We start from the raw sequence: 11,772 nt of genomic DNA on the forward strand, positions 1-11,772 counted from the left end.
GGATTATTTATTGTTTGTTTGGTTCACGCAGGCTGTATATCGACGTCACTGCAATGCGAATACGATGGATCAAGCATCAAACGATAGCGCCGTGCACTATTCTAGGGTACCTGAATACGATGGCTTGCCGTTGTGACTACACACTAGGTATATTTTTGCTACCAAAGCGTTCGACTATCGAGTGCAGAGCAAGAGTACGAGTACCGATGGAGCCGTCGATGGGGCGGCGTCTCAGAGCGAGGTGCTAGCAGGCGACGGCCACGGGCTGCAGGCTTCATCCATGGCGCGAACCATGGGCGGGCGGGCTAAACACAGGTTGTCAGGCCAAATTGAGATGAGGATGAATCGATATTTCAGCTGGATTTGGCAGTGCTGGGGTCCAGGACGGCAGAGGGAGAGAGGGGCGTCGGGGGTACCTTGGGAGCCAAAAAGGGCCAGCCACACGGCCACGATCGACGGTATGTCTTGGCGGTGTGGCCCCACGTGGGCTCAGTACGTGTTAGCAGCAGGCACAGCGTTGCGCTGCCCTTGGATGACCAGCCTGTCAACGAGGCCAGGAGCGAGAATGTCGTGGCGAAAGCGCTCCTGCTGCAGCAATTCGAGCGCACGGAGCGTTGGGCCGGGATGGCTGCAGGCGGATCATCATCAGTAAGCTGGGTGGCGTCACGGAGCAGTTGTTGGGCGCAGTGTAGTCGAGGACAAGGCTGAAAGGGGGGGACCTACTGGAGGAATTTGGCGTACTTGGGGTGCTTGAAGTACTGCAGGTACGCCAGGTACGCCACGAAATCGGGCTTATCCAGCGTTTTCTGCTGGGCGAGGAAGTTGAGATAAACGGGATTGGCGAGGCACTGGACAAACTAGGTTCGTGTTAATGAAGATAAAACAGGGGCTAATGACGTTGCGGTCGACGGGAATTGCGGACCTCTAGTTCGAGCTCAAAGCGCGAGTAGCCGCCCAGGCCGGGCACGTCTGGCATGGGCATGGTTGCAGCCAGCGCCTGACAGGTGCAGTGCGGTGAATCAAAGGCAAAGGTCGCAATCGAGGCAGCGCGCGCAGGGAGTGTCGAGGGCCAGGCCGGCTGGGGCTGAAAGAAGAATAGAGCGAGGGATGGATTCAGGGTCTTTTTTTCCCCCGCAATGTCCAGGCTGCACAGAGTCGGCAGCTAATCCACTTGGGTAGACTGAGGCGGGCTAACGAGTCTGCCCTTGCACAATCAGCTGCGCGTGGGCAGGGCAGGGCAGGCGAGCGAGACGAAGATGTCGATGGAGAGGTCGGGGGGCAGATGGCGGATCCCTCGGGCGGGCGGGCAGTGTGTGTGTGAGTGTGTGTGTCCAAGTAGGTGCAGCACTACGGGACCATGTAAGGAGGGCGTGAATGTGTGGGCGTGGGCAGAGTCAGGCGGACGCAGCGCTATGCCCGTCTGGCGGGCGAGCCAAAAACCCCACAGGCGCGTGTGCATGTGCGTGTGTCGCGCAGGGCAGGTCGCGGGCGGGCATCGGCCTCATGGTGGCTTTCTGCCCTCTCTCCTCCTCAGGCTCGTGACCAGCGGCCCAGATGACGGCCGGTCCTACCGAACGCCGCAGCGTCCCAGGTCCGCCGCCCAGCTGGCCGCTCCCAGCTGCTAAGTAGATGGCAGCAGCAAGTAGCTACTTTTAGTCCTCATCGTGCCTCTGCCTCTGCCTCTGCCTCTGCCTGCCTCTGCCTTCGTTTACATAAACCCGCCCGCCCGCCGCCGCTGCCCTCCGCCCCTCGCCCTCGCCCTCGCCCTCGCCCTCTCCCTTTCCTGCCCCCTCTCCCTCCCTCACCCGCCCGCCCGCTCCCTCGCTCGCTCACTGACTGCCCCCCTCCCAATTCCACTCCCCATCTCCTGCACACATACCCCCCCGCGGCCTCCTGCGCTGCCTGCACCACCACCACCACCACCACCGCGGCCGTCGCCTGGGCACTCGACATCACTAGCCGTTGCATAGACTACTAACGGGCCTTCAAACACAAGCCCATCTGCACTCGCCCCGCCCAGCACCCGCCGCCGCCGCCGCCAGCCAGCCAGCCAGCAGGGCCCGTCTTATCCTCAGCGCGAAACACTGCAGCATTGGTATCGCCAGTCTTAAATTACGCCCCCCTTTTTGCTTCTGCTGCCCTGCCCAGCAACGGAGCCCGCTGCACCACGACGCTTACCCGCAACTGCGCGTCACCAGCCAACAGTCGCACAGCGCTCGCCTGCCGCCTCCTGCAACGCCAGTGTTTGATTGGGCCGCACAGCAGGGTTGTCGACAACAAGACGGCATTATGTTTGCAGAGCCGTCAATGCCAGGTATTACCCCCCTCCCCCTTCGATCGCCCGTTTCACCCTCTTCTTGGGCCCGACGCTCCAATTTGCTCCCCTCGCTCATCACCCCTTCTTATCTACAGAACGCCGGCCCTCGCCAGGCCTGCAGCTCAACCTTTCCTCAAACAACCCTTTCCGCAGAGCTGCCTCACCTGGTTATCCCTCGCCCGCATTTCCTTCTCCCGCTAGTGCCACCAACCGCTCCAGCTCCGGCAGCAGACCAATGTCGCGAAATCCCTTCATCTCGACCTTCGAGGCAGAGTTTAATAAGGAAGCTTCGCGCGACCTTATTGACATGTCTGCAAACATGAAGGAATCTCCCAAGAAACCCACCTTTGGCTCCGCCACCGAGGACATCTTTGTACGTGTTTTACCCTGCCCTCTGCATTCACAATTGCACCTGAACCCGGCGGTTACGTGCACTGTGCTGCAACAGCTGTCCGCTCAAATCCCCTCCCTCTCTCCCCTTGTGGTGTACAAACATGTTTTCGCTCATTGCACGTCCACTGTGTGCATCATGGGCTGCTTCAAACGCTTTGCTGCCCACTTTACTGACCATCGCCTCGCCACATACAGAAGAGCCTATCCATCGACGACAGCGATAAGAAGCCAGCTCCTCCCTCACGCCCGGCCCCTAACCGAAGCGGCACCGATCCCCGTGCAGCCCACCGCCCATCGCGCTCTGACGAGGAGAGGCGGGCACGCGACGCTCCCCGTGGTCCCCCTCGACCACGCGGTCCTCCAGGCTCGTCGCGTCCCCCTCACCCAAACAGCCCCGACCGCCGTGAGACGACGCGACGCCCCCGACGTAACTCCGACTCGTCGATTGTCGACCGAGGCTCTTTGGACCCGCGTGACGACCGCAGGCGCAGGGAGCGCCGCAAGGAGCGTGAGGATAGTTCCAAGGATGCAAAGGACCCCAAGACGGGCAAGCGAGTCCGCAAACCCCAGGGCCTTGATTTGATCGACAAGCTCGACGTCACCGGCATCTACGGCCCCAGCATGATTCACCATGACGGCCCTTACGACGCTGTACAGCCACACCGAAACCGGAAGAAGGACACGCGCGCGCCGATGGAGGCCTTCCCGGTCGGATCCGCCAACAACACGCTAGGGGGTGCTGGACCGCTGAACAACAAGATCGATTTGGACAGGATCCACGGCCGAGGCGCCGAGGGTTTCGAAGACTTCAGTACCGCCGAATCAGAGTGGAAGAAGCCTGTAACTACAGAGTACAGTGCCAAGAGCCGAAATGACATCGTCCATGGCGAGCAGAGCCACGGTCTTGGAACCTCGACATTCCTTGAAGGTACTCCAGCATCCCGCAAGGCCATCCAAGAGGACAGCGATGCCCAGAGGCAAAAGCAGCTTGCTGAGAATGGCCTTGGCCGCAAGAAGTCGATTGCCCAGCGATTCCGCGGAATCTCGCAGCCCCGACGTTATGGCGACAATCCTCGCATCACTTCACCCGAAGCGCGTTACGGAGCCGGTACTAGCCCAAGCGGCCACAATGGGTCCTACAGTACCGGGTCCCTGTCACAGACCAAGGCTAATGAAAAAAACCCCTTCTTTAATGACGACTACGACAAGGCCTACGATGCCAAGGGAGCGTCCATTAGGACCGGTGACGCCGATGGAAGGATGGCAGCTTCACCACCTCGTGGCGCCGCTTTGCAACGATCCATTACTACTGACAGCGCCTCATCCCCCACTGCTGAAACGAAGCCACCTGGTGGTGGTTTCCTCAACCGCGTCAAGTCTCTCAAGGGTGGACGCCGCCGCCCAGCTTGAGTCGGTCATGGACACGGTTGAATCATCTCATCTGCTGTCTTTTGAGGTCATTTGTTGCACCTTGGAATTTTTTTTACTGCCATAACCACAGCGCCGCAGCTATGCTCCAATGCAATATGGCGCCGGTTTATTCTACTGGCTCACACACACACCCGTTGAACGATGGACCCTTTTTTTTCTTTTCTACTGGCGTTGGCGTAATTGGGACATTGCCAAACCACGAGCTCTGGATACCACTCATGTGTAGTAGAATAAGGCCACTTTGGGAATATTTTAACGGATAGCCTTGGTTGCCTCTTTTTCTTATCCTCCTTTCATTATTGGACCAAACAAACGCTTAACACGCCTTTTCTAATACAACGGACGTCTGTGACAAATTTGTATGGCATATTCAGACTGCCAGGTTGCAATTGCGGTAATAGTGGCAACAGCAGCAACAAGTCTATGGGGGAGAAACGCGAGGCGTAGGGTGATTATGTAGCTCATATCAAAAATGCATTGGGAACACAATTGTCCTCCTTGATGGATTTGTGCTGGGAATCATTTGCCATTGTGAATGTGTATTTTGTGTGTATATGTCTGAATAACCTAAACTAATCACTTGATTTGATTTGCACAAAAGCAGCAAAACAATACATTATTATGCACATGTTCACAATTGCAAAATTCCAGACTTAAACCTTCAACGCCCCCCCCCCCCCCCCCCCACAAGTAAATCATCCAAGTCACGCGTCTCTTTTTTTGTCTTGAATCAACCTGATGTTCAGGGGGGAGGACTTATGTACATCCCTTACTCCTTATAATGTTGTTGTTGTTTTTTTTATGCACGAAATGGTGAAAACATCGTTTGTGCTTCCCCCCCCACCCCCCCTTCACTCCACCTTGCTTCTCCCCCCCTAGTTTGTCTTCCTTTCCTCCGAAATCCTACGGGGAATTCAACAACCCAAAATGCGTGTCTCTTAGCCTGAGCAGTGACATGATGACGGGGGGGTAGGTGGGCTACTGTACCCGCTAGTTGTTGTCTCCAGGCACGTGGTGATGGTGGCGACGACGCGTGGCTGATTGGCCCCCCCCCCTTCCCTTCCCCCGTAGTGCGCACTGCGTGCATGTATGTACGTATGTAGCTTGTGTGCGTGTGTGCCTGGGACTGAGTATGCTAGTGGATTGGAAGGGGGATGTAATATCGGGGAGGGATTTTGCTTGTATATGTATATGTACTTTGTGTTATAAGGGTTTTTGATCTTGTCATGTCTTTGTTACGCTGGATGAATGAGGGAAGGAGAGAGAAGGGGAAGGGGGGAGGGGGGTGCATTGCTTCATGGTGAACATATCACTACTCAATTCCAATGTAGTACATCGATTTCGCACTTGCCATTGAGAATTGTTATTTCTTTTTCTTGGCAAGTCTTTGCCCCGAATTCCCATATCCAAGGTCGTTGGGTCGAGCGATAACCTCGCATTACGCTTGTTTCACTTTCCCATGTTTTGTTTCTTTTTCTTCATTGAACTTTTTTTTGTGAGGGCCATGTGCGACGTCATTGTTGGATCATGGATGTTTATCGGAAGGAACTACATGTTGCATGCGTATGTATGTGACCTGGCAGGGCCCAACAAGAACTGGGGTTTTCTTGGATCAGACTTCCTTGTTTTATTGTGTATGTGCATATACTGATAATTACCTGTTTCGTAATGTGGTTTTCGGGAATGATTACATATGGGGACTTGTAACGCTAAGGTGCGTTCGTGCATGTCAACAAACTTGGGTTTCGCCAAGGCGATGTCATCATGTTAATCACAGGATATGAGTGGATATGGGAGATCCAGGTTGGAAGAATATCTTGGTATTACTGGTCGTTATTCATAACAAGTGGATGTCGCGAGGTAAACGCGAAGGAAACCACGTGAACTGATTATCTCATCTTTTAAGGTATGATTCTTGCCATTACTATCGGGAATGCTGCATAAGCTGTAAGAGTCCTTCCGCAGCATCGCCTTGTACCCCAATACTATTTGACAGGCTATCTCCCACATATTGTTGCTGCTTCAGACGCTGCAATCTTTCTCGTGCAGACTCCCCTGCCCTATACTCGTCATTTCGCATCCCTGATCCAGCATTCATCTGGTAGTGGTCTCCGTTTCGAGCCGGCGACACGAGTTGTTCGGGTGTAGCGGATTTAGGCAGCTCAACAGCGGGAGGTGAGGAGGTGATGTCATATTGTTGCAAAGTACGCGACGAATTCATACCACCAGCAGGCAGTGCAAATTGAACTGGAGCGGGCCCGAGTTTGCTAATGGGTCGAAACGGGTCGAGATTCGCTTTCACAAAGACTGGTCCTTGGTCGCGTTGGGGAGAGGATATGGTAATGTTGGGAACTCGGCAAGTGCCTTGAGATTCGCTAGAGTATGTCGTGGCTGTTGACCTCGACGCGTTGATCGTGTTGGATGAATACAGCGCGCTGGCCTCGTATGGGGCAATGATATCCACGTCACGCTTGTTGACCTGATTTGTCTTGACCTTGTACAGGCCAAACTTGAGGCGCGTGCGCAACTGTTCCGCCCGTGACTTGGTTTTTGACTCTGCAACTGGTGGGGCAGACGCTAATGCAGCTGGACGTTCTTGCTCTCTGCCTGGGTCGCTCTTTTGGCTGGCGCACATTTCATAGTTGAGAAAGTCGGAGAAGGACTGGTTGCTCTTTTGAGATGCTTGGATTAGTTCAGGCTCAGGCTCGGGTGAAGGTGAGGGCGTGGCGCGTTCGGTAGGCGATCCGGGATCTGCGAGTCCAATTGGGTTGTTTTCCTATAGGAATTGTCAGTTACATGAAGAGGCGCTGAGCACAGGGTACTGACAGTGTGTTTTTGGATCGCGTCGGCAGTTAAGCGCACACCGGTGTTTGAGGGGCTGTCGTCGCGTGCGTGAGCAAGCATCTTTGCACTTCCAGCCATCTCGGCACCTTCGACTTCTTCTATGCCCCGCTTCTTGCTCCTGACGGTCGCATTGGGCGTTGTCAGGTTCTCTTTGTCGACAAAGTGGGCTGGCGTGTTTGGGGTAACGTGCTTCAATGGGCTTTCGGCTCGCGGGGCTTGGGATAATTCATATGTCTTTGTCTGGGTCTGAGGCGTATTCAAGGCCTTTGGAGTGATATTGCCCAGCACACGTCGCGAAGGTGTCTGCGAAGGCGTGTGGTAAGCGGCCATGGTCGGTCTGTGTGGCGTTGTGGCGCTCATGCTGTTGCTGCTGCAGTCTTCGGTATCCTGCGACGCGTTGATAGAGATGACGCGTGGGGTTGCAAGATAATGGTCTGACTGGGACGATTGGATGTGACTGAGGGACAGCTTGTACTATATCCCAGCCACCGATAGAAATGGATGAAAACAAACAATGCGTTTCCAGATGGTAGTGCGGTAGTAGGCGCGTCGGGGTTGGGGAGGGCATATCACGGACACGAGCCGACGCGGTTGGGGAGGGGGGCACGTCAGGGTCCAGTCCAGCTTGGCGGGATTGCAGCCTGGCCTAACTCTCTCTCTCGTGTCTTCGCTTTATCTTCATCACCATCTCCCTCCTCATTGTGTGTTCGTTAACGCAGTCCTGTTTTTGTAGACAAAGCTCCACACAGTTGTTGATCGCAAGAACAAAATGCTGGATTGGGTCGTCCCCGACGGTGCTACTATGGTCCCAAAGCTAATCCTGAGTAATACCTGAAACATGCAACCAACCATTCGGCCATCAGATGCCTACATAGGACCAGTCCTACTATGGGCACTTGCTTTCAGATCTGATCAGTCTCGCAAGCGAAAGAATGTCTAGACATGATTCCAAGATATAGGGTCAGCCAAGCAAAAGGTAGTCTATCCCCACATCAGAGTAACAGGGGGGATAACTTGCCGAACAATGGCCCTTCGCGATAAGATAGGCCTCTTAGTAGTCCCAATGCACCTGCACATGTAGAACGCGCCAGCCTACGGGTCTCCAACTCTCCACCTTACGTCATCTCCACCACACCAACCCGGTTACTCGGCACCACCATGTCTCGGTTCCATGCACTTTCATACCAGACCGACACATTTATTCAACTGACTCTTCTGTCAGAAAGTGTCTGATACTCTGCGTCCCAATACAAAGCCTACCGCTGCTGCAATCGTCTTACTGGAGCAGAGCAGGCTTGATCATCCTGGTGTGCATGCTATCTAAAAATTGCTCCATTTTTTCACAATGAGAGGTTTCCTACAGAAAGCCAAGTCCGAGCTCAAAAACCTGACCCAGAACGATGCCGATTCTAGTAATTCACATTACCAACAGCAGACACATTGTCCCCCTGCGCAGCACTTCAATGGGCATGGGGCGGGTAATCAAAAGCAGGGCATCACTGATCCTACCCCACTAGACATCCTCCGTTATCGCTACCACCATGGCACAAACCTTGGATCTGTCTATGTCATCGAGCGTTGGCTCCAGCACTCTCGCTTTCCTGAAGGCGCAGAAGGCTCCAGTGAGCTTGCAGCAGTCAAGGCATGGGTTGACAGGATCGGCATCGATGAGACGAGAAACAAGTTTGAGGAGCATTGGGCCAATGTCGTTTCCGAAAATGCCATCGGATGGCTCGCTAATGTAGCCAAATGTACTACCGTCCGTTTACCCATCGGCTACTACGACTTGCCTGGTGCAGTCTTCACACAAGGCACGCCCTTTGAACCTTACGCCGATATCTATACTGGAGCATGGGACAGCATTCGCAATCTCATTCAAAGGTTACGAAAGCGCTCCATTGGAGTTCTGATCGATCTACATGCCCTTCCAGGGGGCGCAAATGCGCAGGAGCATTCTGGGACAAACAGTGGATGTGCCGAACTTTGGGGCAACCCTTTCAACCGCTCTCTAGGCGTTCGTTGCTGCCAGTTCATCGCCGAGGACACAAAAGCTGGGGCGGAAATTGCTGGAATACAGCTCGTCAATGAGGCTGAGTGGGAGTGTGAACGTATGTACGAGTGGTACGATGAGTGCATACACGCTATATCTGCCATTGATCCCGAAATGCCCGTCATCATATCCGATGGCTGGAATTTCACAAAAGCTATCGATTGGTGTCTCCAAAAGAACTCAATCTACTCTTACCCGCAGTGCCCAGTCGTCGTTGATACGCACTATTATTGGGCCTTTACAGACAACGACAAAGCCAAGTCTCCACAGCAAATCATTCAAGAGGCTGGTACCAAAATGGGAGAGCTAGACGGCAAAGAAGGCGCAGTCCATGATCGCGGCGCAGCTCAGGCCATTGTTGGCGAGTACTCATGCGTCATGACTGAGGACTCATGGGCCAAGGGTGGTGAAGTGCCAAAGGAGGAACTCGTGAAACAGTTTGGTCAAGCGCAAAGTAAGAGATATCAGGAGAGAGCTGGTGGTAGCTTCTTTTGGACTTGGAAAATGGACTGGATGCCGGGTGGTGAATGGGGGTTCAAAGCTAAAACAGAAGATGGAAGTGTTGTACCGCCAAATTACACTGCCATGTCCGCTGATGAGAGGAATGAGGCGATTGAAAGGGCTCGACACGAAAGAGCAGGACTATTTCAAAACGCTCTTCAACAACACGTCGCATATTGGACCGGCGTAGATCCGAATGGGCAGTATGAACACGAAAAGTACGAATATGGCTGGCAGGTTGGGTTCCAAGATGCACTCACATTTTTCGAGGGGAGAGACACACGTGGTGACAAAATCGGTATGCTCGAACTTTGGATTTTGAAGCGTATCAGAGAGAGCGGATACAGGGGTGGCTTCACCTGGCTATTTGAGCAGGGTTTGAGGAAAGGTGTGCAAGACTGCCAATTCACGCTCGGCATCTGAGGTCATGGCGCACAGGCCTCACGGCCTCCTTTCACTCCCACTTCCAGTTCACCTCGAAACGATATTGATCACACAGTATGCTATAGGCGAGTCATACCATGAACATCAGTGAAACATTGATGGTAGTAATACGCGCTCATAGAGATAAATGACCCTGTGTTGACCTTCGGGTGTATCGTAACATCAACTCCGTTCAACAACCTTTACCATTCCCTTTGTCTTTATTATCATTTCACAAGACCCCTTAAGCCATGGACCACAATCAACTTATGCAAAATGATGCGAACAAAACTACACTGAATGAGGCTTTATCTCTGCTTCGCGATACACCAGTAATTCGGCCATACCAAGCATACTGCGACACGGAGATTTCATCACGTCCGCCAAGTCCAGAGGATCTTGTCCCAAGTCCGTTACGGGTGAGGAAGGTCTATCAAAAGCAGATCGATATGAGTGCGCAAACCTCAATTAGCGACACTTCTGAACAAGTAGTCTCCCTCACTCGAGTTGCGACATCCAGTCCGGACAAGCAAGTCGACTTTCCGTTATCAGTTCCAGCAGAGTATTACCCTAGGAAACAAAACCAAAGGATGAACCACAGGAATTTACTTGGAAGCACTTCGCCAGCAACTTCAGATCACATTACACAACCTATCAACCTATGCGGCAGTTACTTACTAGCTGAAGATGAGGTGACAGCGTACGACTTTGACCCGGCAATTACACGGGTGCAACCATCCAAAAACTTTGATCGTTTGACGAGACCTAATATACTACGTAAGCCGGTTTCTGAGGATAGGAGAGCATTGGGCATAATTTATCGTCCTTTGCCTCAAGTACCGTTAGGAAAGGTCAAGCATGAAAATCGAGACCGACCAGAATCGACAAACGAACATGGATGTGTACAATGTCCACCACAAAAAATGAACCCAGCAGATGAAATACGCGAGCAAAGAGATGACGAAACCTCTCCAGGATACTACCAAGAAGTCTTCGACGAGGCCACCGCTGGCAGCCCAGATCAATTCGAAGACATAGACCTCAAATCCCCAAATGCCCAACTGTCACCTCGAAGTCCAGAGACCACCTTTCAGAGACGCCTTCATCAAGACGGCATGGAACCTCTCCGGCAAGACCGGACACATTCGCGACTACACCCTGTGCCATCCTTGCATTCATCAACATATGTTCAAAATGGCCCACGCCCACCCCCCTGGGGCTCCTACGACGACCTCGCACTACAGCGCCGGCAGCGCCAGCAGCGAAATGAACGCAGAGGAAGGGCGCGGGACGAGACGAGAAATTTGGTGCGGGAAACCACGTCATCTGTTGAGGATCCGGGTGAAGGGCTATCGAGGGAGGTAAATGAGTATCGAGAACAGATACTGAGCGTCTATCCCGATATGGAGTTTGATGGACATGCGGGGGAAGGTGGGCGTGATTGCATGTGTTGTTTGGTTATGTAAGGGAGGGCTTGGAAAAAAAGCTGTGTTCATCTGGAGTAATAAGGGGGTGCTGGTTGTGGGTTTGAGTATTGCAAAGATAGAGGTCATGGTTGTTTGGAAGGAGTTTTGTGCTACTTCTTTTTTTATAATTCGTGGAGATCGATGGTCTAGATTCCGATATAATGTGAAGGAAAACGTGATTTGGGTGATGATGTGTTTGATTGACATATCAAGTCTGGATGTGCATATGTTTTGTTGGTATATATCGACGTTGAAATTTAGTTTCAAAAGTAAAGAGAGTCCATGGTATGGAACGTGTCTCGTAATCTGGAGCAGACACATGTTTTATGTATTTACATGCTGAGAAA

General features: G+C 53.0%; 5 protein-coding genes across 5 annotated transcripts; 3 read left to right on the forward strand and 2 right to left on the reverse strand.

Annotated features, from left to right (window-relative positions):
• Positions 1-124: 124 nt before the first annotated feature.
• On the reverse strand, positions 125-1,361 carry PSV08DRAFT_311922 (mediator complex, subunit Med31). Its single transcript, XM_014228032.2, has 3 exons — positions 923-1,361; positions 724-857; positions 125-628 (listed from the first exon to the last, which is right to left on the reverse strand). The coding sequence occupies exons 1-3, from the start codon at positions 980-982 to the stop codon at positions 490-492; spliced, it is 333 nt and encodes a 110-aa protein (XP_014083507.2). The 5' UTR covers positions 983-1,361; the 3' UTR covers positions 125-489.
• Positions 1,362-2,289: 928 nt separating this feature from the next.
• PSV08DRAFT_184003 (Pal1 cell morphology protein-domain-containing protein) lies at positions 2,290-4,120 on the forward strand (the record flags this gene model as incomplete). Its single annotated transcript, XM_014228031.1, has 3 exons — positions 2,290-2,314; positions 2,413-2,690; positions 2,906-4,120. 3 exons carry the CDS (start codon positions 2,290-2,292, stop codon positions 4,118-4,120), a joined length of 1,518 nt encoding a protein of 505 aa, XP_014083506.1.
• A 1,829-nt stretch (positions 4,121-5,949) lies between these two features.
• Positions 5,950-7,357, reverse strand: PSV08DRAFT_226252 (uncharacterized protein). Its single transcript, XM_014228030.2, has 2 exons — positions 6,968-7,357; positions 5,950-6,917 (listed from the first exon to the last, which is right to left on the reverse strand). The coding sequence occupies exons 1-2, from the start codon at positions 7,343-7,345 to the stop codon at positions 6,066-6,068; spliced, it is 1,230 nt and encodes a 409-aa protein (XP_014083505.2). The 5' UTR covers positions 7,346-7,357; the 3' UTR covers positions 5,950-6,065.
• Positions 7,358-8,100: 743 nt separating this feature from the next.
• PSV08DRAFT_363635 (glycoside hydrolase) lies at positions 8,101-9,959 on the forward strand (the record flags this gene model as incomplete). The annotated part of the gene is made up of 1 exon (XM_014228029.1): positions 8,101-9,959. Exon 1 carries the CDS (start codon positions 8,331-8,333, stop codon positions 9,957-9,959), a length of 1,629 nt encoding a protein of 542 aa, XP_014083504.1. The 5' UTR covers positions 8,101-8,330.
• Positions 9,960-10,210: 251 nt separating this feature from the next.
• PSV08DRAFT_183269 (uncharacterized protein) lies at positions 10,211-11,425 on the forward strand (the record flags this gene model as incomplete). Its single annotated transcript, XM_014228028.1, has 1 exon — positions 10,211-11,425. The coding sequence occupies one exon, from the start codon at positions 10,211-10,213 to the stop codon at positions 11,423-11,425; it is 1,215 nt and encodes a 404-aa protein (XP_014083503.1).
• Positions 11,426-11,772: the final 347 nt, after the last annotated feature.

This window comes from Bipolaris maydis (genome assembly GCF_028858645.1).
Source record: "Bipolaris maydis strain C4 unplaced genomic scaffold PSV08scaffold_10, whole genome shotgun sequence".
Taxonomy (NCBI): Eukaryota; Fungi; Ascomycota; class Dothideomycetes; order Pleosporales; family Pleosporaceae; genus Bipolaris; species Bipolaris maydis.

What these genes read in the sequence shown, in the direction of transcription:
- PSV08DRAFT_311922 (XM_014228032.2), bottom strand. Translation starts at nt 982, where the DNA reads ATGCCCATGCCAGACGTGCCCGGCCTGGGCGGCTACTCGCGCTTTGAG. An exon ending in GCTTTGAGCTCGAACTAGAG is followed by an intron (nt 858 to 922) that starts GTCCGCAATTCC and finishes ACACGAACCTAG; the next exon opens with TTTGTCCAGTGCCTCGCCAA. An exon ending in AAGTACGCCAAATTCCTCCA is followed by an intron (nt 629 to 723) that starts GTAGGTCCCCCC and finishes ATCCGCCTGCAG; the next exon opens with CCATCCCGGCCCAACGCTCC.
- PSV08DRAFT_226252 (XM_014228030.2), bottom strand. Translation starts at nt 7,345, where the DNA reads ATGAGCGCCACAACGCCACACAGACCGACCATGGCCGCTTACCACACG. An exon ending in ACGCGATCCAAAAACACACT is followed by an intron (nt 6,918 to 6,967) that starts GTCAGTACCCTG and finishes CAATTCCTATAG; the next exon opens with GAAAACAACCCAATTGGACT.